This window comes from Eriocheir sinensis, chromosome 59, assembly GCF_024679095.1.
Source record: "Eriocheir sinensis breed Jianghai 21 chromosome 59, ASM2467909v1, whole genome shotgun sequence".
Taxonomy (NCBI): domain Eukaryota; kingdom Metazoa; phylum Arthropoda; class Malacostraca; order Decapoda; family Varunidae; genus Eriocheir; species Eriocheir sinensis.
The window spans coordinates 11,446,227-11,472,957 of record NC_066567.1 but is presented as its reverse complement, the minus strand read 5'-3'; the positions used below and the strand labels follow the sequence as shown (position 1 = coordinate 11,472,957).

General features: G+C 43.0%; 1 protein-coding gene across 2 annotated transcripts; it reads left to right on the top strand.

Moving 5' to 3' along the window:
* The first annotated feature begins 6,049 nt into the window (after positions 1–6,049).
* LOC126985595 (HEAT repeat-containing protein 1 homolog) lies at positions 6,050–23,955 on the top strand. Of its 2 annotated transcripts, none has more exons than XM_050840753.1 (3): positions 6,050–6,215; positions 22,805–22,998; positions 23,637–23,955. In XM_050840753.1, exons 2-3 carry the CDS (start codon positions 22,857–22,859, stop codon positions 23,924–23,926), a joined length of 432 nt encoding a protein of 143 aa, XP_050696710.1. In that variant the 5' UTR covers positions 6,050–6,215; positions 22,805–22,856; the 3' UTR covers positions 23,927–23,955. The 2 variants fall into 2 exon arrangements, with proteins under 2 accessions (XP_050696710.1, XP_050696711.1); XM_050840754.1 differs by lacking the exon at positions 6,050–6,215 and adding an exon at positions 21,733–21,886 and having other exon boundaries at positions 23,637–23,941.
* Positions 23,956–26,731: the final 2,776 nt, after the last annotated feature.

The window sequence follows — 26,731 nt, the reverse complement described above, 5'->3', positions numbered from 1 at the left end:
AATATGAACGCTTCCACTCCCCCCCGTTTCCCCTAGCACACACACACACACACACTGCCCAGACCTGACCGAGGCCAGACGTGGGTCACGGCGCTCCGAAAGGAGCAGCCAGGGGCCAGCCTGTTGGCCTCCCCCCTTCCCCTCCATCCCCCTCTCCCTTTTCATCAAAACCCAACACCGTAAGGTACTTTTGTGACATCATGGTGACAGACAGTGAGTGCAGTGCGTTTGTGGTGCCGTGAAGACACCGAAGAGTAGAAATGGCCGGTGTGACGTCGACGCGGCCTTACCATCCAACCGACGCCCCAGGTGCCCCCAGGTACACCAGCCCGACCATCATGCTGCTGGGAGAATTCGGTTCAGGTGCAGTGCAGTGTTGAGGCCCGTCACTCAAGTGGACTTATGGTTAGGGCAATCAGCACGCCGCTCAACATACAAGGCAGTGCAGACGTTAAAGATGTTCCCACGCCTACTGCCGCGCGGTCCACCTCTTCCTATCTTGTCTCACCGGCTGGATAGAATAGCAGGTCATCGCTAAGCCCATAAGCTGAGTGACGGCCGGCACCGCCTCTACCTGCACCCCTGCCCTTTTTGACCTGGGGTTGACCTAGGGCTTACACCTGACCCGTCATCCGAAAAACCACACCGCCTCCTACCGTACCAGCGCACTGCATTCCACCACCTCACCTCCCCCGCCACCACCCCAGACCCCCATATCCCTTTCATATTGTACATTTTCCCTTTTTTTTCTATTATATTTCAAAAGTGTATTTTTAACGTGTATATTTTCAGCTTTACAGCTGCTATCACTTAATAAACCGTTTATTATTATTATTATTATTACACACACACACACACACACACACACACACACACACACACACACACACACACACACACACACAGTATCTCCACCACTTATTATCAGCATCATTACGCTCGTTCTTTACACGCGGAACAGAAACCTTCAATCTAGCCAAGTGGACCAGCTAATTCACCTCACCTTGTTCTTACCTTCCTTCTTATATATATTTTTCTACCCCCTTTCTTTCAACCCCTCTCCCCCTCCCTCCCTCTTCCTTCCCTCATCACCTTCCCTTCGTCATTAGTAAATTATACCTTTTTTCTCGTCCACAGGTAAGTCCCGATCCTCACAACAAGACAGGTAACACGAGCACCTGCCGCGGCAATTAGGGTCTCAGGTAGGTTGTATATCAGTTCCTAGATTGGACAGATCGCCGGACAGGTTAGGACAGGTAAATCGTGATAGCTAAATAGACAGGAAGCCACAAGTAGGTAGATATCAAGAGTAGCGATAATATACTTGTGTTATCAGGCAGAGGTAGCTAGAGAGACATAGATAAAGGGATAATGAGTGGAGATAAAGATCGTTTGATAGAAAGAGATTAAAGGGATTGAGATAAATGAGGGTTAAGGTGTTACTGATGTACGGATTTGCTATTAGGTACACAGGTTGCTAAATACAGACGTAGATAGATAAGATGGTGATAGATAAACTGATGTGGTGTTAGACTAATGGAGTGTGATAGATAGAGAGCTAGACAGACAGACCCAGGTAGATAAAACTGATGGTAGATAGATAGAGGTTAAGTAGGCAGGTAGATAGACTGTTTAATATAGGCAATAGACATACATGGACAGGTTGATATGACTAATGATAGATTGACAGATAGATAAATAGAGATTAAGTTAGCAAATAGATAGGCTTATGTATTTAGACAATAGACATAAATGGAGCTGATCAGATAGAAGTATGTATCAGGAGTTTGATGGATAGAGGGGTAGACAGATGGATGTATGAGGATTAAGGTTCAGGTGGAGGGGCGACAGGTAAACGACAGGTAAGCGACAGGTGAGGTGTCCGTGCATACAGGTGTGACCAACAATTAAGAATTTGGGAATGATCGGCTTGGTGTTGTGATTTTTTAATGATGGAAGAATTAGTTATTGTTTCTCCGTGTTTCTTTTTCACATACATTCATACATACATAATCAAATAGCAACGTAGAAAAGGTAATATATCTTTGGATATCTTAAAGAAAGTATTTACTATGTTAAACTGAAGGTGTTTTAACATGCACCCGATTTTTTAAAAACTACGTATTAGTATTTTGGCTGGGCAGAAGGGAGATTTCCATTTCCTCATGCAGCCTTTAGCCGGCTTCACACATACACGAATTTGAACGCGGCAGCTGCCCGACTGCCATCCAGCAGAATTCAGGATCATATTCGTAGCACATCTTCTAGCCGTCGTTGTGGAAATCCGTGCACCACGACTGTTGGACGGTGAGTCGGCAAGGAGCACGAAAAATAAGCGCTGCGCTTATTTTTCGGGCAACCATCTGCGTGGTCGGCGACCTTGTCAAAGATCGGGCAGCAGTGTTTCTCAGGCACCGTGCAGGACTCGCAGTCAGGGCCGTTTCTAGGCACAGGCGACACAGGCGGTCGCCTGGGGCGCCATTTGCTGGGGGGGGCGCCAAATTGGCATCCAAAATTAATATTGTTACGCGGGGTACGATAATGTGCTGTAGGCGGAGAGGCGGAGCTGGGCGAGCGGGAACGGCGAGTTGAAGGCGGGGGATTGTTTTGGTTTTGCCCTGGGACGCTGGTGGTAATTCCTGCACTCTGGTGTCTTCCTACTGTCGTATTAAAAAGGGGCAAACAATTGACAAAGTTGAGCTGGCACTAATAAACACTGAACGGCGAAGGTGGCGAGAGGTACTTACCAGGGTCGTGGCTATAATTCATAGTCTGGCAGAACGAAATGTTCCTCTCAGAGGGTCCACAGACACACTTTACCAGCCAAATAATGGGAACTTTCTGAAAGAAGTTGAACTCATGGCTCAGTTTGACCCTGTTCTCAAAGAGCATATTGCGAAGGTGCAAGGAGGTGCCAGTCATACATCCTACCTAGGCAATATTATTCAAAATGAGCTTATTGACTGCATCAGTGAGAGGATTGTGGAGTGCATGGTGACCGAAATTAGACAGTCCAAATACTTTTCAATTATTTTAGATTGCACTCCAGACTTAAGTCACAAGGAGCAATTATCTGTGATAATTCGAATAGTTGCAGCTGAAGGCACTGCACAAATTAAGGAATATTTTATGGGGTTCCTTGAGGCCGAGCAGACAACAGGAGAAGGCCTCTCAACACTCATCCTCAAAAAACTTAAAGAGCTTAATATCCCCTTTGAAGACTGCAGAGGACAGTCATATGACAATGGGGCAAATATGAAAGGAAAAAACAAGGGAGTCCAGGCCAGACTTCTTCAGTTAAACCCCAGGGCTTTATTTATTCCATGTGGAGCACACACTGTTAACCTGGTTGTGTGTGATGCAGCAAAGAGCTCCTCAGATGCAGCTGACTACTTTGGCTACCTGCAAAAACTATTTAATCTCTTTTCTGCCTCCACTCAAAGGTGGTCGACCCTAAAAAAACATGTGGACACAACTTTGAAATCCTGGGCAGACACACGGTGGGAGAGTCGAATCAACAGTGTTGAGGTTGTAAGATTCCAGGCTGCAAAAGTGAGAGATGCTCTTTTAGAGGTCAGAGCAAGCACTGCAGATCCAGCCATTAAAATTGAAGCACAAGCCTTAGCAGAAGAGGTGGGATCATACCGGTTCTCTATTTGCACGGTGGTGTGCTCTTATTAGCTACAGAGACACTGGGTTTGCTGATGCCCAGACATCTGCCAGAGAGATGTGTGAAGAGATGAATGTGGAAGCTGCACTAAAGCAGAAAAGACTCAGAACTACTAAAAGGCAATTCTCTTATGAGGCCCCTGATGAGCCTATTACCGATGCCTTGAAGAAAATAGAGTTTTCATTTTTCAATGTAGTTGTGGATGTGGCCATTGAATCCCTGAGAGAGAGAACTGGAATGATGAGTGATGTTGCAAAGAAATTCAGTGTTCTCATAAACTTCCCTGACCTGCCAGCTAGTGAGCTAGAAAAGCAGGCAAAAGATTTGTGTAATACGCTCACATCTGGGGATCAGGCTGACTTAAATTATGATGAACTGATTGTAGAGATGCAGTCATTTCCAAAACAATGGCCAAAGCAAAATATGACAACATTAGACCTTCTTGTTTTTCTGGAGGAGAAAGGCCTGAAAGAGATTTATCCAAACATGTGGGTGGCATTAAGAATTGCTGTCACTACACCTGTGACTGTGGCATCTGCAGAGAGAAGCTTCTCTAAACTTAAGCTCATTAAAACATATTTAAGGTCTACTATGTCACAGGAGCGCCTAAATGGGCTGGCAATAATTAGTATTAATAGAGAAATATCCAAACAGATTTCGTATGATGACACTATAGATGATTTTGCTGCAAGGAAGTCAAGAAGAATCAGGTTTTAAATATGAAAAGAAGTGAAGGAAAGTTTTATTTAATAGTTTTAGCATAGACCTCAACATTTATACATTGAGTTCTTTGGTTTTAGATTGGCAAGATTACCTTTTCAGTTTACCTTAGGTAGGATTTGCAATAAAAATGTATAATGAACCTATGTGCAATTCTGAACTTGGCTAAAGAATGTTCAAATATAGTGCTCCGAGATTATTTAATGAGCTTCCAAATAATGTTAAGTAGTGATAATATTGTTACTTTAAAGAAGAGGCTAAAAACTTTTATTTTTATGGATTGCTATGATTTAGATGAGATGTGTATTAATGAACACTATGCCTTATAAGAAATAGAAGATTTATGGAAATGCTTTATAACATGAAAATGTGATACATGCTGTGAACTGATGGAAATGTTTTATAACATGAAACTGTGATACATGCTGTGAATTGATGGAAATGCTTTATAACATGAAACTGTGATACATGCTTTGAATTGATTTAATGTATGTGGCTCTGTAGAGTGTAGATCACAAAAAATCCTTGTCGAAAAAGCCAAAAATAAGCCAATCAAGATAAAAGATAATAAGATAATGGTGTTATTCTATTAAAATTTACAAAAATCATTAGTATACTTTTGAGTCTATATATACTTTTCCTTATTGTGTATGCATATACGTGAAGATGATTTATTAATAAAGTATATTGTTTTTGTTGTGGAACTTGTGATGCTAGTTGTGTTCGAAATTGTTTAGGTTATTATTTCCAGCCCGGAGGGGGGGGGGGGGGCGCCATAACGAATTCTTGCCTGGGGCGCCTGATGAACTAGAAACGGCCCTGCTCGCAGTGATCCTCCAGGTAAAGTGTAGTAGTCTTGCACCTATTGCGATATACTGGGCAGTGATCAGGCATGAACGTAATAATTTTGACCGTTATAACAGCTGCCCGACAGCCGTGGGATAGCTTCCCGGCAAATCCTTCACTTCACCGATTGCTGAATGACACCTAAACGTGTGGTGCTCGACAATGACTCACCGCGCCAGTATTCTGGAATATTGTCATCAAGGTGGCTGTCTGCCACCCTATGCTCCGGTTCACGTCTCGTATACCTGCACTTGAGCCCGGTGCTGTGAGAAATATCTCCTCGCAGAATTAAGTCGTTCTGATGTCCACCATACATGCGCACTAGGGGAATACACAGCAGGAAAACATTGTTTGCCTGGTTTTTGTTCTATTTTGTTTACTTGTGATCTTTGTGAGCAGCGAGTGAAATATAGAAACAGTAGACAAGTTGACCCTCTGCGAGATATTTTGCGGTTGAGGCGACAGGTGCACCTACAACAGGCATTGAAAAATCTCCTTTTTATTAGTGATATAATGGGGAAACTACTGATTTGCGGCGGAAACAGTTATGAAATTCGTTCAAAACACACCTATATCTATCAGAACAAAAAAAAAAAAATTATCTTCATGAATTGTGAGACGGGGAACAATGTAAAAGTTTACCTTCCCTTTTTGACCAACATAACATAGAAAACAAACAAAGCATAGTGCATGAGTTATGGGAAAATCAGACGAAAATAAACTCTAAAGAAGACATCCAAACATCGTTTAGGAAGCGCCGTTGCAAAGGCAAAACCTCCGACCAAACGTCATCACCATCATCATCATCAGCACCAGATTGTAAACACTGGTCGCCGCGGGACACGTGCGTGAGGGACACGTGGGAGGCTCCTCCTAGCTAATACTTCGTGCTCGCTACATTTTCTCCCCTCGGTGTGCTCAACATCAAACACAGCAGCGGAGTCAAGGGAGCATAAGTGTGTTTCCAAAGACTGGCTTGGTGAGCAACATGGTGCATGTTTTACCATTTAATCTCCAGCAATGTGAATAGAATCTTAATTATTTTTAATATAGTTGCAGGTAAAGATTCGTTTTAGTACCGTGCCAGTATCTCATTATCTGCTTTATGGAACGTCAATATCTCTTCATATATCTTTTCTACAAACCTTCAACAGTCATGGAGACGCTTTCAAATGGGGGGAATGGAATAGACTCAGCAATCACATAGGTAGTGCAGGGACGATAGCTTGTTTTAAGAGTAGTCTGGATGGCTACATGGACGAAGATGACAGATGGCAGTGAGGTGTGGGTGCAGTAGGGAGACAGGGTGCTGGAGCGTACGCCCGTACTGAAGGTAAACGAGGATCAAGCCTCTACCTGTAACCCTTGAAACTACACCTCACCCATCGTGAGTAGTGGGGGGGATTCTGGAGCTGCCCTATGTAGGCCACTCGGCCTCTTGCAGGTTCCCTACGTTCTTATGTTAAAATGCAATTCAAGGACTCTTTTTTACTCCTGAAAATAGAGATCTGGATCTGGATCTGGATCTGGATGAATAATGCGCAGGGCACCTGCACAGGTGCATAACATGTGCATACTCCGGCCGCCTCGACCCCTTGACTATATAATGAAAATAGTCTGTCTTATCCTATCCTAGCTTTATCTCCTAACTGCCACGTATTAATCTTAACTGCTGCGTAACAATCTCTTTTTGCCATGTACATCTCCTATAGCTATGAAAATTTCACAAACAGGAACATAATCTCCTACCTGCTGACTTAACTTTCAAAAAGACGAAACAACGATCTCTAAGTACGCACAAAACACTTATAACACTAACAAATAAGAAGAGAAGGAATTTCAAGACAAACATCGGTTGATAATCTGTTTTCCAAGTCGAGGGAATTTCCTGAAGATGTTTCCTGTAAAGATTAAATTGCTGTTTGTTAGTTTTTAGTGGTAAACCCGGCCTCCTCACCTAATTAGTTTCATTATACACCTGATCCCACAACTTGTTTACTTGTAAATAAAATTCCGTTACATGTCCAGGGCATGGATGAATAAATCATACAGTAATACATCAACCCTTTCCCTGCGAGTGTTCAGTATATGAGACAGACTTTGGTGGTGTTGCCTGTGAGTACCCTACATATGGGCCAGGATAATTTCAAAGTAGTGTGCCACCAATTCCTTCTTGCGGAAATTAAGTGGAAATCGATTTGTGGCATCCGCTGCAGTGTTTCCAAACATAAATCATATTTTGTTTGAATTGTAGTTCTTATGATGTTGAGTAAGGATGTATGACACTTTTGCGCTGAGGCGCGGCAGATTGCTTGCTCAGCTGAGGAGGATAGTGATTATTATGTCACTTTAGTGGATAATATAGAAATTGATTCTGATAACTTAGGCCGCGGCCACAGAGGAAGCCTGAAAGCTAGCGAGAGTGGCAAGGTGAGTTTCTGTGGCCACAAGAAAAGCAAGGTGAGGCGAGGGTTGTCATGGCAACGCAGCCTGCAGGGCACTTTAGCCTAACAAGTAATGCTGGGCTCCCACTTTGGCGATTTTGGGCTGCAATACTCTGCGATGGGCTAAATTTCCCAAATCGCCGTCAAAAATGTTGGAATCGGCATACTCGTACGCCGTTTTCTCGATCAAGCGCCTACATCGCTAGACGGCATCGCACAGCATCACCGTGGTGAAAGACATCGCAGGACACCTGCGATTGCTTTGGCAGGTTCAAAGGAATCGGGAAACTTTGCGCGATGTTCTATATCACACGACTACATTGCCCGATATCGAGCGATAGTGCTGCTGCTTGTGGGTAGTACAACAATTGTGGTGCGATGTTGAGCGATGGAAATCGTGATAATCGCCCTTGACGGAGCGAAGCTGAGCGTCTTGCGCTTGCTGCCGGGACAGGCGAGGCGGCAACATAGCACACCGCATGATGTAAATTTGAGTGCGGCAAGCGTACTCACCATTGTTTGCTCGACTACCACGATTGCAGGTCTCTGGCACAATTTTACAAATGGTGTTGGGTGCAACACGGAAGCTGTAGCCCAAGCTCTTGTAGCTGTTGCCAGTAGCCAGGTACCTCAGGGTAATTGCAACGTGCAGGCCAATGTCCAGGGGGTCCCTTATAAAGGTCTTCTCTTTTTGGATATGTGGCTGCACCTGCTCCACGATCTTGAACAGGTCCTTGTCCTCCCGGAGTAAATTCCTAAACAACTCTGGATCCTCTTGTCCCAACTCCCTCATGAGGTTGCCATAGTGTCCATGGGTGCTACACCTTCTCAGGTATGGCCGAATCCACACACTGACTTCCTTCGGCCGCTTCTTCTCATTTTTTTTTTTGTACAACAGGAGACAGCTCAAGGGCACACACACACACACACACACACACACACACACACACAAAAAAAAAAAAAAGCCCGCTACTCGCTGCTCTTAAAAAAGAATCAAAAGAGGTGGCCGAAAGAGAGGTCAGTTTCGGGAGGAGAGGTGTCCTGATACCCTTCTCTTGAAAGAGTTCAAGTCGTAGGCAGGAGGAAATACAGATGAAGGAAGATTGTTCCAGAGTTTACCAGCGTGAGGGATGAAAGAGTGAAGATGCTGGTTAACTCTTGCATAAGGGGTTTGGACAGTATAGGGATGAGCATGAGTAGAAAGTCGTGTGCAGCGGGACCGCAGGAGGGGGGGAGGCATGCAGTTAGCAAGTTCAGAAGAGCAGTCAGTGTGGAAATATCGATAGAAGATAGAAAGAGAGGCAACATCGCGACAGAATTTAAGAGGTAGAAGACTATCAGTAGGAGGAGGAGAGCTGATGAGACGAAGAGCCTTAGACTCCACTCTGTCCAGAAGAGCTGTGTGAGTGGAGCCCCCCCACACGTGAGATGCATACTCCATACGAGGGTGGACAAGGCCCCGGTATATGGATAGCATCTGCGCGGGGGAGAAGAACTGGCGGAGACGATACAGAACGCCCAACCTTGAGGAAGCTGATTTAGCGAGAGAGGAGATGTGAAGTTTCCAGTTGAGATTTTGAGTTAAGGATAGACCGAGGATGTTTAGTGTTGAAGATGGTGATAGCTGAGTGTTGTCGAAGAATAGGGGATAGGTGTTTGGAAGATTATGTCGAGTTGATAGGTGGAGGAATTGAGTTTTTGAGGCATTGAAGGACACAAGGTTCCTTCTGCCCCATTCAGAAATGATAGCAAGGTCTGAGGTTAAGTGTTCTGCAGCCTCCAGTCTAGTGTCGTGTACTTCCTGTCGTGATGGTCTTCTATTGAAAGAAGTTGAATAATGCAGAGTGGAGTCGTCGGCGTATGAGTGGACAGGACAGTTTGTTATGGAAAGAAGATAATTGATGAATAACAGGAAGAGAGTGGTGATAGGACAGAGCCCTGTGGAACACCACTGTTGATAGGTTTAGGGGAAGAACAGTGACCATCTACCACCACAGAGATAGAACGGCCGGAAAGGAAACTGGAGATAAAGGAACAGAGAGAGGGATAGAATCCGAAAGAGGGCAGTTTAGAAAGCAAAGACTTGTGCCAGACTCTATCGAAGGCTTTTGATATGTCTAGCGCAACAGAGAAGGTTTCACCGAAACAGCTAACAGAGGATGACCAAGAATATATTTAAAATCGGACGAGCACATATTTTTCGCTCAGCGTGGCCAGGAACCCCTAAATTACCATGTGGTGAGGTTTGTTTTCATAAAATTAAAACCCCTCCCCCTTGGGGGGGCTTTAGAGTAATAGTCGGACATGCGCGTCATAAGACGCTCTTGTCAACATATGCGATATCATTCGTATATACGTAAAAATTGCATTAGAATATTTTATTTCTTCGTAAATATTGTCATCTGTCATCCTCTCTTCTTTGCGCGGAGAGGCAGGGGAGGAAGAGAGGTGCCACCGCGCCGGTGCCAAGCGAGAAACAGACGGGAAAAGTATGTCGTACTTTTCTCTCCTCTCCAGCCAAAAAAACGTCCTGACAAATGATGTACAAGCACAAGGCAACGAGAAAAATTCACCAACATCAAGAGGGCTTATGGAGCGGCCAAACCTCAGAAAACAAGCAAGAGAGTAGCGTAGCAAAGGCACTTCCAGCGCTTACTTGGCCACAATAAGGAAGGTGGCGCCTTCTGACACCCTCACCTGCGAGTGAGTAATACTTTCTTAGAAAGGGGGACCAGATGCCTTATCATTCTGAGGTAAGTCAACAAGGTATATACAGTCATATGTGAGAATTTCATACCAATCAGATAAATACAAATGGCAAGACAGGGAGAAATGTAAAAAAAATCTTTTGGAGCTGATATCTTGAAAAGTATCTTTTTAACCTTCAAATAATTTCACAAAATCGGTAAAACGTCTAAATGACTTTTATTAGGTATCATTTTAAACTACAACTAAAGGGCGATTTTTTGTTGGAAATGGATTTTCAAAAATGTCAAAAGAAAACGGGACACAGAGTGGAGAAAATAATAAGTGACAAAAAATTGTAATTTTTTTTCTTCGAAGACAAAACAAAAAATAAAAAATTCACTTCCAACAAAATGTAGATAGGTAAACAAAGTTTCTATGGTATTTTTTTCAAAGCGATTAACTGAAAAATAAAGCCTGTGAAACAAAAAAATGAAAAACACGCTTTGTTTGAGTCTCTCCTAAACTTCACCCGATTTTGATGAAATTCACAGAATATCATTTCTTTACATCAACAAACAACATACTACAATTTCAAAGCTATTGGACGTACCATATGCGCAGGAGGAGACCCATAGGCGTGCCCCTTAAGAGAGCAAGAAGATCGCCAGTAGAACGTCCCTTGCGGAACCCATACTGGCGATCAGATAGAAGGTTAGAAGTGGAAAGGTGGTTTTGAATCTTCCGGTTAAGGATTGATTCAAAAGCTTTAGATAGACAGGAAAGTAAAGCTATAGGGCGGTAATTTGAGGGATTGGAACGGTCACCCTTCTTAGGCACAGGCTGTACAAAGGCATACTTCCAGCAGCAAGGAAAGGTAGATGTTGATAGGCAGAGACGAAAGAGTTTGACCAAGCAGGATGTCAGCACGGAAGCACAGTTTTTAAGGACAATAGGAGGCACTCCATCAGGTCCATAAGCCTTCTGAGAGTTGAGGCCAGAGAGGGCATAGAAGACATCATTTGGAAGAATCTTAATAACAGGCATAAAGGAGTCAAGAGGGGGGATGAGTAGGAGGAATATGCCCAGAATCGCCCAGGGTGGAGTTCTTACAGAAAGTTTGAGCGAAGAGTTCAGCCTTAGAGACAGATGAGACAGCGGTGCTGCCGTCAGGGTTAAGGAGAGGAGGGAAAGAGGAAGAAGTGAAATTGGAGGAGATATTTTTGGCTAGATGCCAGAAGTCACGGGAAGAATTGGAAGAAGCAAGGTGTTGACATTTTCTATTGATAAAAGAAGTTTTGGTAAGTTGGAGAATAGATTTGGTACGATTCCGGGCTGAAATGTAAAGGTCATAGTTAGTGGGAGTTCGAAGGCTCATGCTTCCTCATCCTCTTCACAAGGGTGTATATAGTGATTGTATGTGTGTATTCAAAGTCCATGATGCATCTCACTAGTTCTGGATGCCTCCTGATGAGTGTGGGTGTGATGTAGTACATGAGACTCATGGTGGGTGCGACGCTCTGGAGGCTGCAGACATAAGTGCAGGGCAGGTGGGATGGCCCCATTTTATATGCTGGCACTCCTACCTGCGTCGTCCCAGTGATGCTCCCTTGACGTCGTTGTGGTGTCGTTCATTCAGCGATCGTCGGTCGATCGCTGGTCGTCAGGCCATCGTTCATGGTGAGTAGCCATCATGTGGTGCGATAGTTGCACAATTTTAATCCCATGAACACGCATTGTCCCTCGTGATCGTCAGAGTCGTGTGCCACCCGCTCAACGCCCCCTCACCAGTTGCCTTCGTCTGTGGTGTCGGCGAGCGTAGGCGTGCGACCCTCCCTCGCTATGTCATTGTGGGTCGTTATGGGGTGGTTGTCGCTCAGGGTCACTCCACTTCATGCTCAAATCGCTCGATTTGGGAAATTTCACCATCGCAGAGCATCGCAGCCCGAAATCGCCAAGTGGGAGTCCAGTATTACACACTCCTCACCCCCATCTGAGTTGGCGCACACGAAGGATGAGGTGAAAAGTTTTTATAAATAGTTCCGTGCCTCACTTATTTGGCGTTTTATGAAAAATCTGTATACACTATCGTGTTCAGGAGGCTTTTCTCTATGAGATGGAAATGTTTATTTTAGTACTCATTTCATAGCTGCTGCAAATGGTAGCTATATGTAGAATGTGTTATAAACATTATGGAGCGACTATTTAACTTCAACTTGTCACTATTTATTTAGTTTCTGTTTTATTGAGTTTTCGCAAACATATTCAAGTTCTGCAATCACTGCTGCGTCTAACGGTGTTAACCAAAATATTCTTACTATTGTATGAGTTGAGTTATGGCAAATAATATAGAAGCATGTCTGTGATGTCACTCCTTCTGACCAAGCGATCTCGCGTGAGAAAAGTTAATCGTCAACTCTCCTCACTTTCTCGCCATTACCTGCTCGCTGCCAGTGTGGCCACCTGCATTGGTTATTATGTATTAAAGTTTCTCGCTCCCTGTGTGGCCGCTGCCTAAGAGTTTGCTAGTGGTGACGATGACACTGACTGTGATGTTTTGGCAGAAAATGTAGCAGAAACTTGTGTAGAGGTAGAGAGCGGTACGTGGAGTAATGTGGCTGGTGAAGGTGCTGGTGGTGGAGACATTGTTGTTACTAGCACGAGTGGATTGTTGCGAGAGGCTGTGGTTCATGAACATGATCCTTGTGAGAGTGAAGACGTTGCACTACCTATTACAGTAATCCCTCGTTTATCGCGGGGGTTAGGTTCCAGAAACCCCCGCGATAGGCGAAAATCCAAGTAGAGACCTTATATTTATTTTATTATTTATATAATTTGTATATTATATTTTATATATATTACTTATATAAGCACATATCTCTGTAAATCTCGCCTCAGCCCGTGTGAACAAGGTCACCCAACCACTAGTTTATCGAGAGATTCAAAGTCGGCTACATTTCACGGGAAACTCATCGAAATTCTAGTCAGAATCTCAGTCACCAACATGTCGGTTACTCGTGTGGTCGGTAAGTTGTGGTCACAAGAAGAAGAAGAGCATATCAGCTGTTTGGTTCAGTAGCTCTCCACGTGTTTATTCCAGTACCGCAAAGAGTTCCACGAAACTATATAAGTTTGGATTAATCATTTTAAGCAAGTTTAGGACTTTAGTCTTGTTCAAGTGTAGTCATTGCCTCATCCTGTCTGGGTCCTCACTGCCAACTTCTCGAGCATTTAACGGTAGCAAGCTGTAACACACTCTCCATTTGTCTCCAAGCTAACCACTGACGAACCAAGAAATGCTACGGTCGCTGAGCCAATCAGCGCGCAGGAAACAGAACACAGTGCTCTGGTTGGTTGCCTCCCATCCAACAGCCAATAGTGTGCCGTGTAAGATGACACATGGGCAAACTAGCTCAAGCAGAAGCGGCCGTAGCTGTGTCTTACATACGTGCAAGTCTTTGTCTACTCATCTGCTGTATGCTACGTATTTTATTTCAATTTAATATTCTTTTAATATGATCTTATTAATACTTACTTAATTTCTTTTATATTGTTTACATTTTTTTAGGCAACAAAATGCTTCTTTTAATGCAAAATAAGTAAAATAATAAATATATTAAAATACCTCTATATTGCAAAATCCCGCGATATAGCGGAAAAATCTGCGATACGAAACTAAATATTTACAATTTAAAACTCCGCGATACAGCGAGACCGCGATAAGTGAACCGTGATATGGCGAGGGATTACTGTTTACCCAAAGCATCTGGCATATCTGTTATCAGCATCTTCAGTCAGGCAGCGCAGTACTGCAAAAAGCTTACTCTGCAAGATGCTGATTACTTAGGTAAGAAATGTTGTAGCATTACAATATTTATATATGTGTTCAGGAAGCAAAGTTTTATTTAATGAGGGAGATTTTTTTGCTTAAAAAATGCTCCACAGTGAGGTGTTAATTGATTTTAATTAGATGGTAGGATAAGGGTTAATACGAAATAACCTTTGTATACAGCACAGTTCTATAATGGATGCCCTGTTGCCAAGTGGTCGAGGAATATATTCACCCAGTGGTTGATTCTATCTCATAGGTATGTAATAAACACTTGGTACATTTTATTTTATTTCTTATGTAAATTTTGACTTATTACCATGTTGATTTATAACCTGCCTGTCTGAACCACACCCTGTCATAACTTGGACTATCTGTATTGTGGTTTTAGGTATGTTACAAAAGGTTAGGTTAATTATTTGTGCTCATGTCTAGGTTAGGTAAGGTTATGTGGATTATTTCCATGCTCACTTCTAGGTTGGGTTAGGTTAAAGTGGCGTCCACACTATGCATGACCTGGCCCGGAATTCCATCTAAAAGTTGGCTCCACACAACTCCCATATATGGTAAAGTGGGCGGGGCTATGCAGAGCAGGAGTGAGAGTCTAGCAAGAGGCATTTAGTGGGTGACCCAGTGCGCGACACCCAGTTGTCTATTAATAGCAAGAGGGGTCATTCACGCTGCGCCTTCCCATCACTTCTGTCAGAGAGTGATGAGCATGGGCTGCTCAGTGCTCACCAGTTGTGCCTCGCCTGTCGCTTATTGTAGTGTGGACGCTCACCCCATTTATCCCCTCGTCAGGCCGCCTGATTCCACGAAGGCCCACCCATAGTGTGGACACCACTTAAAGAATGTACAGGGGTGATGGGTTATTACTTCAAATAGGTTAGGTAATCAGTCAATCAATCAATGGGGGCATACTCTGGGGGCCATGTTGCCTCTCCCACCCTACAATGCCAAGCTTGCGGACCCCCCGGGCAAATCTCCATGCAGGCCCCTTCTCATCCTGAGTACCTTCTGGCAAAATCTCTTGACTTGCTCAATCCATGAACTCTGTGGGCACCCCCTGGGCCTCCTCCACTCAGGATTGTCTCCTACAGAAACAACCCAGTGAGTGAAGTCAGCTTCTTGGTAGCATACATACCTGTATACCCGAGTTGGCGTTGACAGACTACGGGTAATATGCAGTAGGCTAAATCCTCGATATAACAGACCCACTTATAACGGATTTCGTACAACGGACAAGGTCAGAGGGTCAGAAATCACGAGGACCAACCGAGAAAAGTTTTTGAACAAACTGTGCCCGGTAACTACAAGTGTCTGCTTGCCATCTCGCCTCCTCCCTTTATCTGATATCCCATCCTTGTTACTGTAGTAGGTGGTCTTTTCAGCCCACCAGATGAAATATTTTCCATGATCCTTGTGGTACTGACACAGCATAGTGGGTCACCCGTCATGTAGGTTAGGTTAGATTAGGTTGGTTAAGTTAGGTTTTGTTAAATTTATTCCACATGTGGGGTGGGGCGGCGGAAATACAAAGTGCAGGATGGGACAGGTTGGCGGCAGGGGTGGCCCATTATGTGAAATACCTCTTTGCAGAAATGAGTCGCTCTGCTGTCCACCACACATGTGCACTGGGAAATGAAAAGCAGGAAAAACATTAATTTGCCTGGATTTGTTCTAGTTTGTCCACTCGTGATCTTTGTGAGCAGTGAGTGAAATATAGAAACAATAAGCTATGGTTGGTTCACCCGAATCTGTATTGAGCATTATCACGCAACGGCAGCCTGCATCCACACGGCGTGTTCGATTTCATGGATACTGTATGCTAGCCTACGCATAGTAAACAGTTGTCAGTGTCAATAATATGCAGGCAGCAATAACAAATACCATCAATTATGTTCGATTATATGTTAAAAATATTAGTAATGTCACAAATAGCTGTTTTGTTAATTTACAAGATTGCTGATTATGATTATTAAACAGCCTTGAAGCTGTCCACCACCAAGAAAATTATCAGGCTTTATATTAATAAAACAGCTATTTGTGACATTACATACTAATATTTATCTCATGCGAAATTGACTATAATTGATGGTACGTATTTGTTATTGCTGCCTGCATATAATTGACAGTGACAGCTGTTTATTATGCGTAGGCTAGCATACATTAACCATGAAATCGGACACTCTGTGTGGCTGCAGGTTGCCGTTGCACGATAATGGTCACTTCAGACTCAGGTGAACTGACTATAGGTGAACCTCTCTGTGAGCTATTTTGCAGCTGTGGCGGTGGGCGGCCGCGTGTGCACAACAGGCATTTAAAAGTCAATCATTTAGTGATTTAATGATTTGCAACAGAAACAGTTAGCAGATTATTTCATAACACACTGAAAACTACCAAAACAAAACAAAAAAACACCATTCCATCTGCCAGTGCAAGATAGGCGAAGTTGTAAAATTTTACCCATAGTATGGTCCCATACTTGTAAAAATACGCCCCCCCGCAGGTCCCCACTGCCAACCTGGCAGCCTCAGTGCCTCGCAGTGTCCTGTGTGGCTATGCAGACAATATGCAAACGTAGACAATAAAAAGAAATATATTCCTACGTTTATTAGGTTCATTGGTATTATTATATATATTTTTAAGTTTCCACTGCTTATAATGGACTTTCAGCATTAATGGACTAAGTTCCCCCTCAATTAGTCCGTTATATTGAGGGTTTACTGTATACGTACCAAATGAGTCACAGAATAGCTGCCAGTTTGACATATTAGTAATGTAATTAGCTTCGTCGTCAACGCAGGCGGTCATAAGTTGCATGCATTGTAACTCGAGGACTATCTGTATACAGTAATCCAAACTAATTTAACCTTGCCTTGATAAAGAAAACATCGTGAAAAGTAATATTGTACATTCTCTAATCTGACCTAACCTGGACATCAGCACGGAAATAATTATCCTAACCTTACGTAACTGACATCGAGTAAAATTATATACAGCAAAGTTAAATAATCCAAATCGCAGTAGACCAAAGGTCATTCTGATTATCAAATTGTTTGAATCATTGAGAGGAACCCCCTTCCCCCCCCAATACTAAAAATATGTTTACATAATCAGAAAATAATGACTCACCAGTAATGTTTAAGTGTTGAACATCAGTTTTAGGAAGGGAAATCCAGGTAAGGAGAGTAAATCCAGGAGTACTGAAGGCACAGAAAAGTAACGCTGGTTCATGAAAATGCTGAGCAACAAAGGGGTGCCGCTGGAAGGTGAACCCCTCCGACAGTCACAGAGTGGCGCTGAGGCTGCCTGAGTGCTGTGTTTTCACTTAACCTGTCCACTTTCCAGCCATGTGTAATATTTTCATGTAGTGTTGCTGTACTCAGAATATTTCCTTAAACCCAATGTAAATGTCACCCTCTTGGTCACTTTGACTTGTAGTCCTGGATTGCCGCAGTACTGCCACTTGGGGAGGCGGTGGCTGAGTCGTCAGAGTAACGGCTCCGTGTTCAGGAGGACGCGAGTTCAATCCCCGCCCGGTGCCACCAAGCTGGGATTTTTCAGCCGCCGCTGAGTGGCTTAAAACTACCCACATGGTGTCCAGAAGACCACCTATCAACCCGGACTCTAGATTCTAGGATCAAAGATGAGCTCTGGGAGGGCAGCATGAGCCAATGCAAGATGGTGCCACTATAAACACTCGCCTGCGCCAGAACGGGCTGGGCCGACCATCAGGACCCACCGGAAAGAAGCCTTGGGCCGACCATCAGGATCCACTGGGAAGAAGCCCACCGGCGCAATAGGCTGAAAAAAAAAAAAAAAAAAAATTGTACAGGTTGTGGGAGCCACCTCTACAGTCTGAACCTCAAGAGAATGTTCTCCTGCCAGTACCCAGACTAAATTCAGAGCCTTCCTGAGTCTGCTGTTTCTCATCTCCCTGCTTGGTGCCTGAACTCAGCCGTGCATATGTCGCCTGACTTGATTATATTGCATCTTTTTGTAATTTTTGGAATTCTTGTCAATTGCCTTAAAGAATTCATACTATTGTGATTTTTGGGTTACATTGGGGTAATATTGGGTACACTGGGGCATCACAGAGGCAATATTGGGGTAACAATGAGGTAGTCTGGAATATAATGGGGTACATTGGGGTAACCTGCGGTCAAAAGACCTACCCCGATGAACATTGAGATATATATGGCTTGTAATCCGTGCTGCTCACTTCTGCCTTCTTTTACAGGAGCATTGCATGGTAGGCTTTTTTATTTATTTATTTTGGCTCGGAGTGGCTTCCTTTACTGTTAAAGAAAAACTCTGTAGACAGGAGTTTGACCAAGGAGGCATAACAGGTGAAATACTGGTGGCAGGTATTGAAGTTCTCAGAATGTTTAGTGGTCAGCTGGTGAAGTGAGTCCATGTCATCCAAATTCTTCTAAAACATTTCTCATTCAGCCATTAATACCCTGTGCTATGTTGCTGTATTGTTGAATAATTTTTCACATTTATTGTGAGAAGTAATATAACCATATTAGAGCAAAAATTTGTGTTGTTACTAAAATATTGCATTGGTAAGTTGTATTGGGAAGCCCCCGGCTACCATGCCTGCGTTACCAAAGGTTCCAGTCTCTGGTACTGATGCAGACAAACAGCGCCGTGAAAGACCACTGTGAAAGTGGACTTCTTGTTGGTGGCAGAGGTCACCGCTGGTAATGATACCAACAAAAGGAAGTGACATGAACATGAACAACAGGACTGTTTAGCTTTGTCAGGAGTTAAACAGTGACTGACGCTACGTGCGTCATTTGCATGAATCATTTATTTAAAAAGCTCGATAATATCATAATATTTGCGGCCAAGCTTGAAGGTGATAGCAGCAGAAGTTTTTGCATAATATTTTCTTTTTTTAAATCAGCCATTTTTTGGAACATATTTGAGACGACACTACTTTGCTATTCTTAGTCGTATCATATTTTTTTGGTTTCTCTAGCAAACTTGATCCCTTTACTAAATTCCTACGAGAGTTTTTTTAGACAGCTTCATTATTTATATATGTAGAAAAAAAAAATCTGTCTGGTATAAATTTGTTTTTTCTTTGTTTTTGCTAGAGTAATGGTTATTTTATACTTAGAATTATTTACTCATGCAATTTTAGTCCTGTAAGTGTAATAGGTTCATAAGTTTTCCTGGAGTTTTTTTTTATGTGCAAGGTCATCAGTTTAAATTTCGTTTTTTTTTACATGTACATCTATTTGAGAGCATTTTGGCACCTGGTCCTCTCCTCTAATGAGAATATTATGCACTCGCAGGTGCGGGTGTCATGGGGTGCCACCCCTCTCATTGTAGCCAGGTTGGTGCTCTTAAGGGGAGGCACAACAACTGGATGAAAAATATTCATAAAAAAAAAAAGTTTTCAATATTTTTGTTTGAAACTTTTGCAATGTGCAATGGCACCATTTTCTGATATTATGGTAGTAGGTAGAACATTTTAGTTCATAACGTCGTGACGTCATGACGTCACAGCTTAAAAAATTCACGTAAATTTTAATTTTCACTCTAGAGTTACCAAATTTTGCATGGTATTAGTAGAATAACATATTAACCTACCCAAGACAGTTTTTTGCTAAATTCGTTTTAGTTCGTGAGAAACCGCTTTCGCAATTTCATGAAATAATGACGTCACTATTTTTTTAGCTATATAACGTATCCAGAACAAGACTTTTTCGAATTTCTTAAAACCCTGTCTTGGAAATGTAGACATACCCATTATGTACAAGTATGGTGAGTTTCATTTAGATCCATCAAGTTTTTTGTGCACAGCTACTCATTGAAGTTAAAATTTGACGTTTTGAGATAAATGAGTTTAAAGTTTTGAGTATGACATATTATGTGGTAATTATCGAGGGATTCGATTTCTTTTAAACCGTGTTGCCACCCGGTGTTCGTTATTTACTGACTACGGCTTCATTCTTGAAACTTTTTTCTATCTAGATATGCGAAATACTAAAAAATGATTTTTTGACCTAATTTTATCATCTCAGCTGTTGTGCCTCCCCTTAACCGGCCTCTTGCAGACTCCTTACGTTCTTATGTTTTTATTTATTTTTTATTTTTTATTTTTTTATACGTAGCAGCCTATTGCGCCGATAGGCTTCTTCCCGGTGGGGCCTGATGGTCGGCCCAAGGCTTCTTCCCGGTGGGTCCTGATGGTCGGCCCAGCCCGTTCTGGCGCAGGCGAGTGTTTATTGTGGCGCCATCTTGCATTGGCTCATGCTGCCCTCCCAGAGCTCATCTTTAATCCTAGAATCTAGAGTCTGGGTTGATAGGTGGTCTTCTGGACAGCATGTGGGTAGTTTTAAGCCACTCGGCGGCGGCTGAAAAATCCCAGCTTGGTGGCACTGGGCGGGGATTGAACTCGCGTCCTCCTGAACGTGGCGCCGTCACTCTGTCGACTCAGCCACCGCCTCTCCTCTTAAGTCAAATATCCTCCTGACTTGTACTGGCTGTCATCCATTATTGCTTTCTTCTTTGCCTGGTTCTTGGGTGGTGTTTCCATCTTCTTTTTAGTTCTCTGGTCCCTCCTGCCTAGTGCGTTGAGGATGTGGGGAGAGTTCCTGAACCCCAGAGCCTGCAGTGTGGCCAAAGTTGTGCTCCAGGACTGTCACTTGGGTTGTAAATGATAACCCTGTAGCAGCCACAGAACTTGTCCTTGGAGGTCTTGCACCACACACCAGCAAGGAGTGTGAGACAGGCGGGAGTGGTGACGGAAGGGATGGTGGAATGGGCCTTGGCAGGAGTGACGTGTATTGGCTGACTGTCCTCCTTCTCATCCTCCTGTCTCTCTCTCTTCTTCCTTTCCTGACTCATTCAGCTTCTTTACTCTTTCTTGCATAGCGAGGGTCTTCTTTGAAGCCTTTGGCATCGCAGATAGAGTAAAGGCGAGGTACTGGAACAGGAAAAAGCTGGAGCAGAACCTCTCCTTGCTGAACAAATGCCCTCACTGAAGGCTTCTGCATGTCTTACAAAATGGTAACTGCTAAGCTCTGCCCACAGGTAGAGAAACTCATATATTTTATAGAAAAAGCTCACAAAAATGCTAAAAAAAAACGCTTGAAAGATACCTATACGAGTAAAGGTGGTGCGCTTGAGTGTCCAGGACGAGGTGTGAGCAGGGGGGGGGCATCTAGTATGGTAAATTTTTACACAGATATGATGAAGTTATGAGAATATCTAGTTAACCATAGTGCACCGTTAGGCCTCAGAGAACCAGAAAGCACTAAAACAGAAAAAGGAATATTTTTGCCTGAAGCTATGAAAGTAGGTGGAAATACCGGCTTTAACCCCTAAAGGTCGGCTGACGTGGTATACCATCAACCCGCAGAGGTCGGCTGATGTGGTACAGGTAACTCGATTTACGTGAGTGGTTTACGTGTTTTTGAAATAACGTGGGGTCCAAAATCCTAACAAATGTTTAATTTACACGTTTTTTCACTTATACGCGATGTTTTATGGAGTGGCCACCAGATGTCTCAGTTCTTCCCGTGTGCCACTTGAACAACAATACAGTACCCACGCTGCCACGCTACTCAACAACAACAACACCCTTGCTGCTGTGCTACCACGAGGGAAAGGGCAGCCAGAGGAAGAACCACGAGAGGGAGAGGAGTCAGAGTGGTACAGTAGGCAGTAAAGGTACAAACCTACCTCTTGTTTGATTTACGTTGTTTTTCATTTACAAGACCTCTTCAAGGACACAATACTCGCATAAATCGAGAGTTACCTGTATACCGTCTGGGCTAGAAGGTCGGCTGATGTGGTATAACGTCAACATATATTTGTAGCCCAATTGAGCAACATTTCGCTGGATATGCTACACTGCTTATTAGTGCGTACAAATAGGTCCTCAATCCGCTCGGTAGTCAGTTTCTGCCTGCTTGTGATAATGAGTTAGAGTGATTTTTTGGGTTCTCAAGTGTTCGGATCGCTGTGCTCCCCTCAGCGTGATGAACGCAATGCTCTCTCTCCCTTTCTCTTCTCTCTCTCTCTCTCTCTGACCACGAAACGTTATGTTTGGGGTGGAGTGAGAAAACGTTGAGAGACCGGTGTGGCGGGTTGTATTAGCACTCACCCTGCCCCAGCCCATCGCCATAGCCACGCCATATGAACGAACACATACGCTCTCCAGCACGGAAAGTAGTCCACTTATACTCGTCATATATTTGCACACACGCAGCGTAGAGACTTCTAGTTGGTCTCATTCGAAAGAGGAAGACTTGAAGGTAACTAATGATGTGTTGTTAAGTCAGTACAGTACATAGGTTGAGTGAGCGCGGTGGGAAATTGAGTGAAAATCGGCAATTTCTACTCACCCAGCCGTACTCTAGCGTAGCGGGCAGGTGGGGGAAAACTCGTACAAGTTCAAACCTGCCGACCTTTAGAGGTTAACAGACACATTTTTTAAGAAGTGAAGGTTTTTAGTGGTCCGGTCCGCTTGCCTGGCAGCGAGTGGTGTCTGGCACGTTGAGGGTCAAGTGTACGCAGGATCAGATTGCAGACATCATGACGTATACTCTCTATTATCTTATTTTATTTATTTATTTTTGTCTGCAGAGGTGAGGCTCAGCTGGTGAGTGTTATCATCCTGTGCATCAGCCTCTCTGCCATGGCTACTTCACTGTCGTCACAGCTGCTGCAGCTGGCCGCGCCGCAGACCTCCATCTTTGACCACAAGCGCGACCGACGCTCCATTTTATTTGACCCATCAGAAGCAGCAAAGTTTGGACGAGACGTTTATTATGATATTGGTGAGTTATTATTATTATTATTATTATTATTATTATTATTATTATTATTATTATTATTATTATTATTATTATTGTTATTATTGTTATTATTATTGTTATTGATATTACTTATTATTATTATTATTATTATTATTATTATTATTATTATTATTATTATTATTATTATTATTACTATTATTGTTGTTATTATTATTATTATTATTATTATTATTGTTATTGTTATTGTTATTATTTTTATTGATATTACTTATTATTATTATTATTATTATTATTATTATTATTATTACTATTATTATTATTGTTGTTATTATTATTATTATTATTATTATTATTATTATTATTTCTATTATTATTATTATTATTATTATTATTATTATTATTATTTCTATTATTATTATTATTATTATTATTATTATTATTATTATTATTATTACTATTTGTATAATTAATATAACAATGGTGGAGAAAAGAAAGCTAAAAGTGACGGTGATGATGATGCAGCGGCCATTAGGTGTTGAGCCTGGGCGAGTCAGCAAAATAAGTAGATCAATAGAATTTTTTCAATATTTTTATTTATGCAATTTTTTCATTGAATGATCAATTAATTGACAGCTACTGCAACCATCTTCCCCTCACAGGCTTGTCAGGCTATGAGGTCCTTGCCGCCACTGACCCAGTTTTCCGACCGTTTGCTTCAAGTCTGTTTGGTCGCAGCAGCCACGACCTCCAGCGTGCGGTGGAGACGAGGGAGGTAAATGCAAAGCTGGACTTGGAGATAGAAAAGTTCCTCCTTCTTCTGTGCCCCTACCTGGAGAAGGAGGCATCACTGAGGGCCCTGGAGTGGCTTGTGTACAGGTGTGTTGAAGCTTATCACCTTGCCTGCACTAACCACACACCTGTCCATTTTGTTTGTGTACAGGTGTGTTGAAGCTTATCACCTTGCCTGCACTAACCACATGCTTGCCTACGGTATCTGCGAGCCTATTGTTAAGCTGACCTCTCTGTCCTGTCATTGTAAACTCATCTGAGTTGGTATACCAGCTTCTGCATGTCCTCACATGTTCTTTTAATATCATCACTTTAACCCCTTCAGCACGAGGACACATATACTGCGTCCTTGCGTGCCCCGTACCATATCCGAGGATGCGCATACTGGGTCCTAGCTCGCTTTAGCCAATATACAAGTTATTTTATCTATATTTATGCTTACATCTCAAAATTATCAATTAATTTATGTTTCTTTATGTGCAACATTTAATTCTGCATGTTTTCATATAAAATTCATGATGATTATGTTGAATTTATGGCTGAAAACTTGTTATATTCAATAGCGACACTTGAAATTTGGCACGCGCGGTGATCCTGGATACTGCGTGGGGCGCTGGTTTGGCCCGGCCGTAGTGAACGGGTTCAAATTATATCAGCTTTGTTCATTAAGGATGGAGATAGTAGTTATTGAGAGGGGGACGTTGATACTGTTTAGCTGGATAATTACTATGTTTTGAAGGGTTATGGAAATTAAACCTACAAGTTTCAATTTGGATCTGTATTTTTCTTGGAAAAAATTGCGTTCCACCTGATTACATTAACCCCTTGAACACGAGGACATGTATGCTGAGTCCTCGCCGCCCTCGTATGATATCTGAAGACGTGTATGCTGCGTCCTGGCTGAGTTCTTCTAGAATAATGTAATTTTTTCCCATATATTGTACGAGAGCTATCAGAATATGGGTCTTGTATGATACGATAGCTTACTTAACCCTTAGATTACGGCAATCGTATACATATAAGTGCGCTACCACACGCCCCACCCGTACGGGGATCATATATATAATCATCACACTCTACGCTCCCTACGCTTTAAATATACCGCCAGTTCTTGACTCAGAAGAATGGTGGAGGCATCTGGCATCCGTACACACTCATTTGTCTCCAGTGCGCAGCCTACCGAAGCCCACAGATCATTCTCCACTTTTGTTCGGAATACATCTGTCATGTCTCGTGACGTATCAAGCAGTTCCTCCGCTCCGGGCGGAAGTAGAGCGCGGGCGAATTAAAGTGACGGTGACTCTGATGACTGCTATGGTAGTGACACTGACAGAGGAGGGAGGGGCAAGTAGGTAGATAGGTAGAGAGAGAGAGAGAGAGAGAGAGAGAGAGAGAGAGAGAGAGAGAGAGAGAGTGGGGTGCTTCCCTGTGACGCATCACAGCAACAAGAAAATCCGCAATATTTTCGTCTGTCAAAACTTTTTTGTTATTATTAGGAGAGAAGTTTTATTACACCACCATATATACTAGATGAATATACAATTATTGCAAAGAAGAAAGACACCATTTCCACCTCCTTTAAATGTTTATATTTTCCCCGTGCACAGCATCCAGAGAAATATATCGCCGCCCGTACTTTAACGGTTAACTGTCAATATTAGTACATTGGAATGTGAGTTGCCTATATCAGGAGAGGTAGCCTATTGATGCACCCTCATGGTCCATTCTTGTGTGAAGTGGTATTTTCCACACTAATTTCTTCCCTTTCCTGCACATCTCCCCACAAGCCTATCTGCCCATCAGTACTAAAATAAGGGAGTAAACTTCAGTGAATGAATGATCAACACAGTACTGCATATTTCTTGTAAGTTTATTTATCCACCTCAATATTATCAGTGAATTAGTGTTTGCCGTTATGCACCATTTAATTCCCCTTATGCTGATATATAATACATGATGATTATGTTAAGTTTTATGGCTTAAATATACAGTACCCTCTTGAGTTTCGCGCTGTCCGAGTTTCGCGAGAGTTGAGTTTAGCGCTTAGTACTAAATTCTTACCATCACGACTTTTGCGCATTACCGCCACGAGTTTTGTGTTGCTTTGACTTGTTCGGGTCACGTCTACCTACCGTTGGCGTCATGCATGCAGCCTTAAAAGGCAGTGTCCAACCATTGGGGCTATGGACAACCGCAGTTGTCCGTATGCCCAACCGGGAGCGTGTTGTTGGTTGTCCGTATGAATGGAAAACGGTTGTGAGTACAAGTGTGGGTACGTGGGTACCGAACGGCTGCATGTAAACAAACAGACGACGGCAGTGGCTGAGGAGTGAGGAGCAGTGGCAGATGGCCCACCAAGAGACTCGTAAAATGGACTGGCAGAGCTGCTTTGCTTACTACTTGATTAACAAGATAAGAGAACACCCCGTGCTGGGGAACCACAGTCCAAAAATCTTTTTCTCAAGTCTATGAAAATTGTAGATCTCCCGGTGTTGTTTTCCTTTACTTCTTCTTCTTCTCCTTTTGACCTGTAATGCATGGCAGCGACGGTGAAAAGTAATAGTGAAAAATTGCAGAAGGGCATAGAAAAGCAAAATCAGGGAAAGAAAAGGACAGAAAAACACCTAAGTTCAGGGTGAAGTGTACAAGTGCGCACTGTTAAGTAACTAAGGGCCACTTTCACAGTCACTTTGTTTGTTTTGATCGTTACCAATGGTGGCGATCGCCGCTTAGTATTTCACGTGAAACTGGCTGATGGGGTGGTGGCGGCTGCACACGAAGCGAGAGATGTTGAGAGTGTGTGGTAAGTGCGGGGCTAGGCTAACCCCGCAGCCGCCACTAGCCGATCGGGTAGTTTCACGTGGAAATACTAAAGCAGCGACCGCCGCCATTGGTAACGATCAAAACAAACAAAATGACTGTGAAAGCGGCCTTAAGTGCATGTTGTGAAGTATAAGTGTGGAGG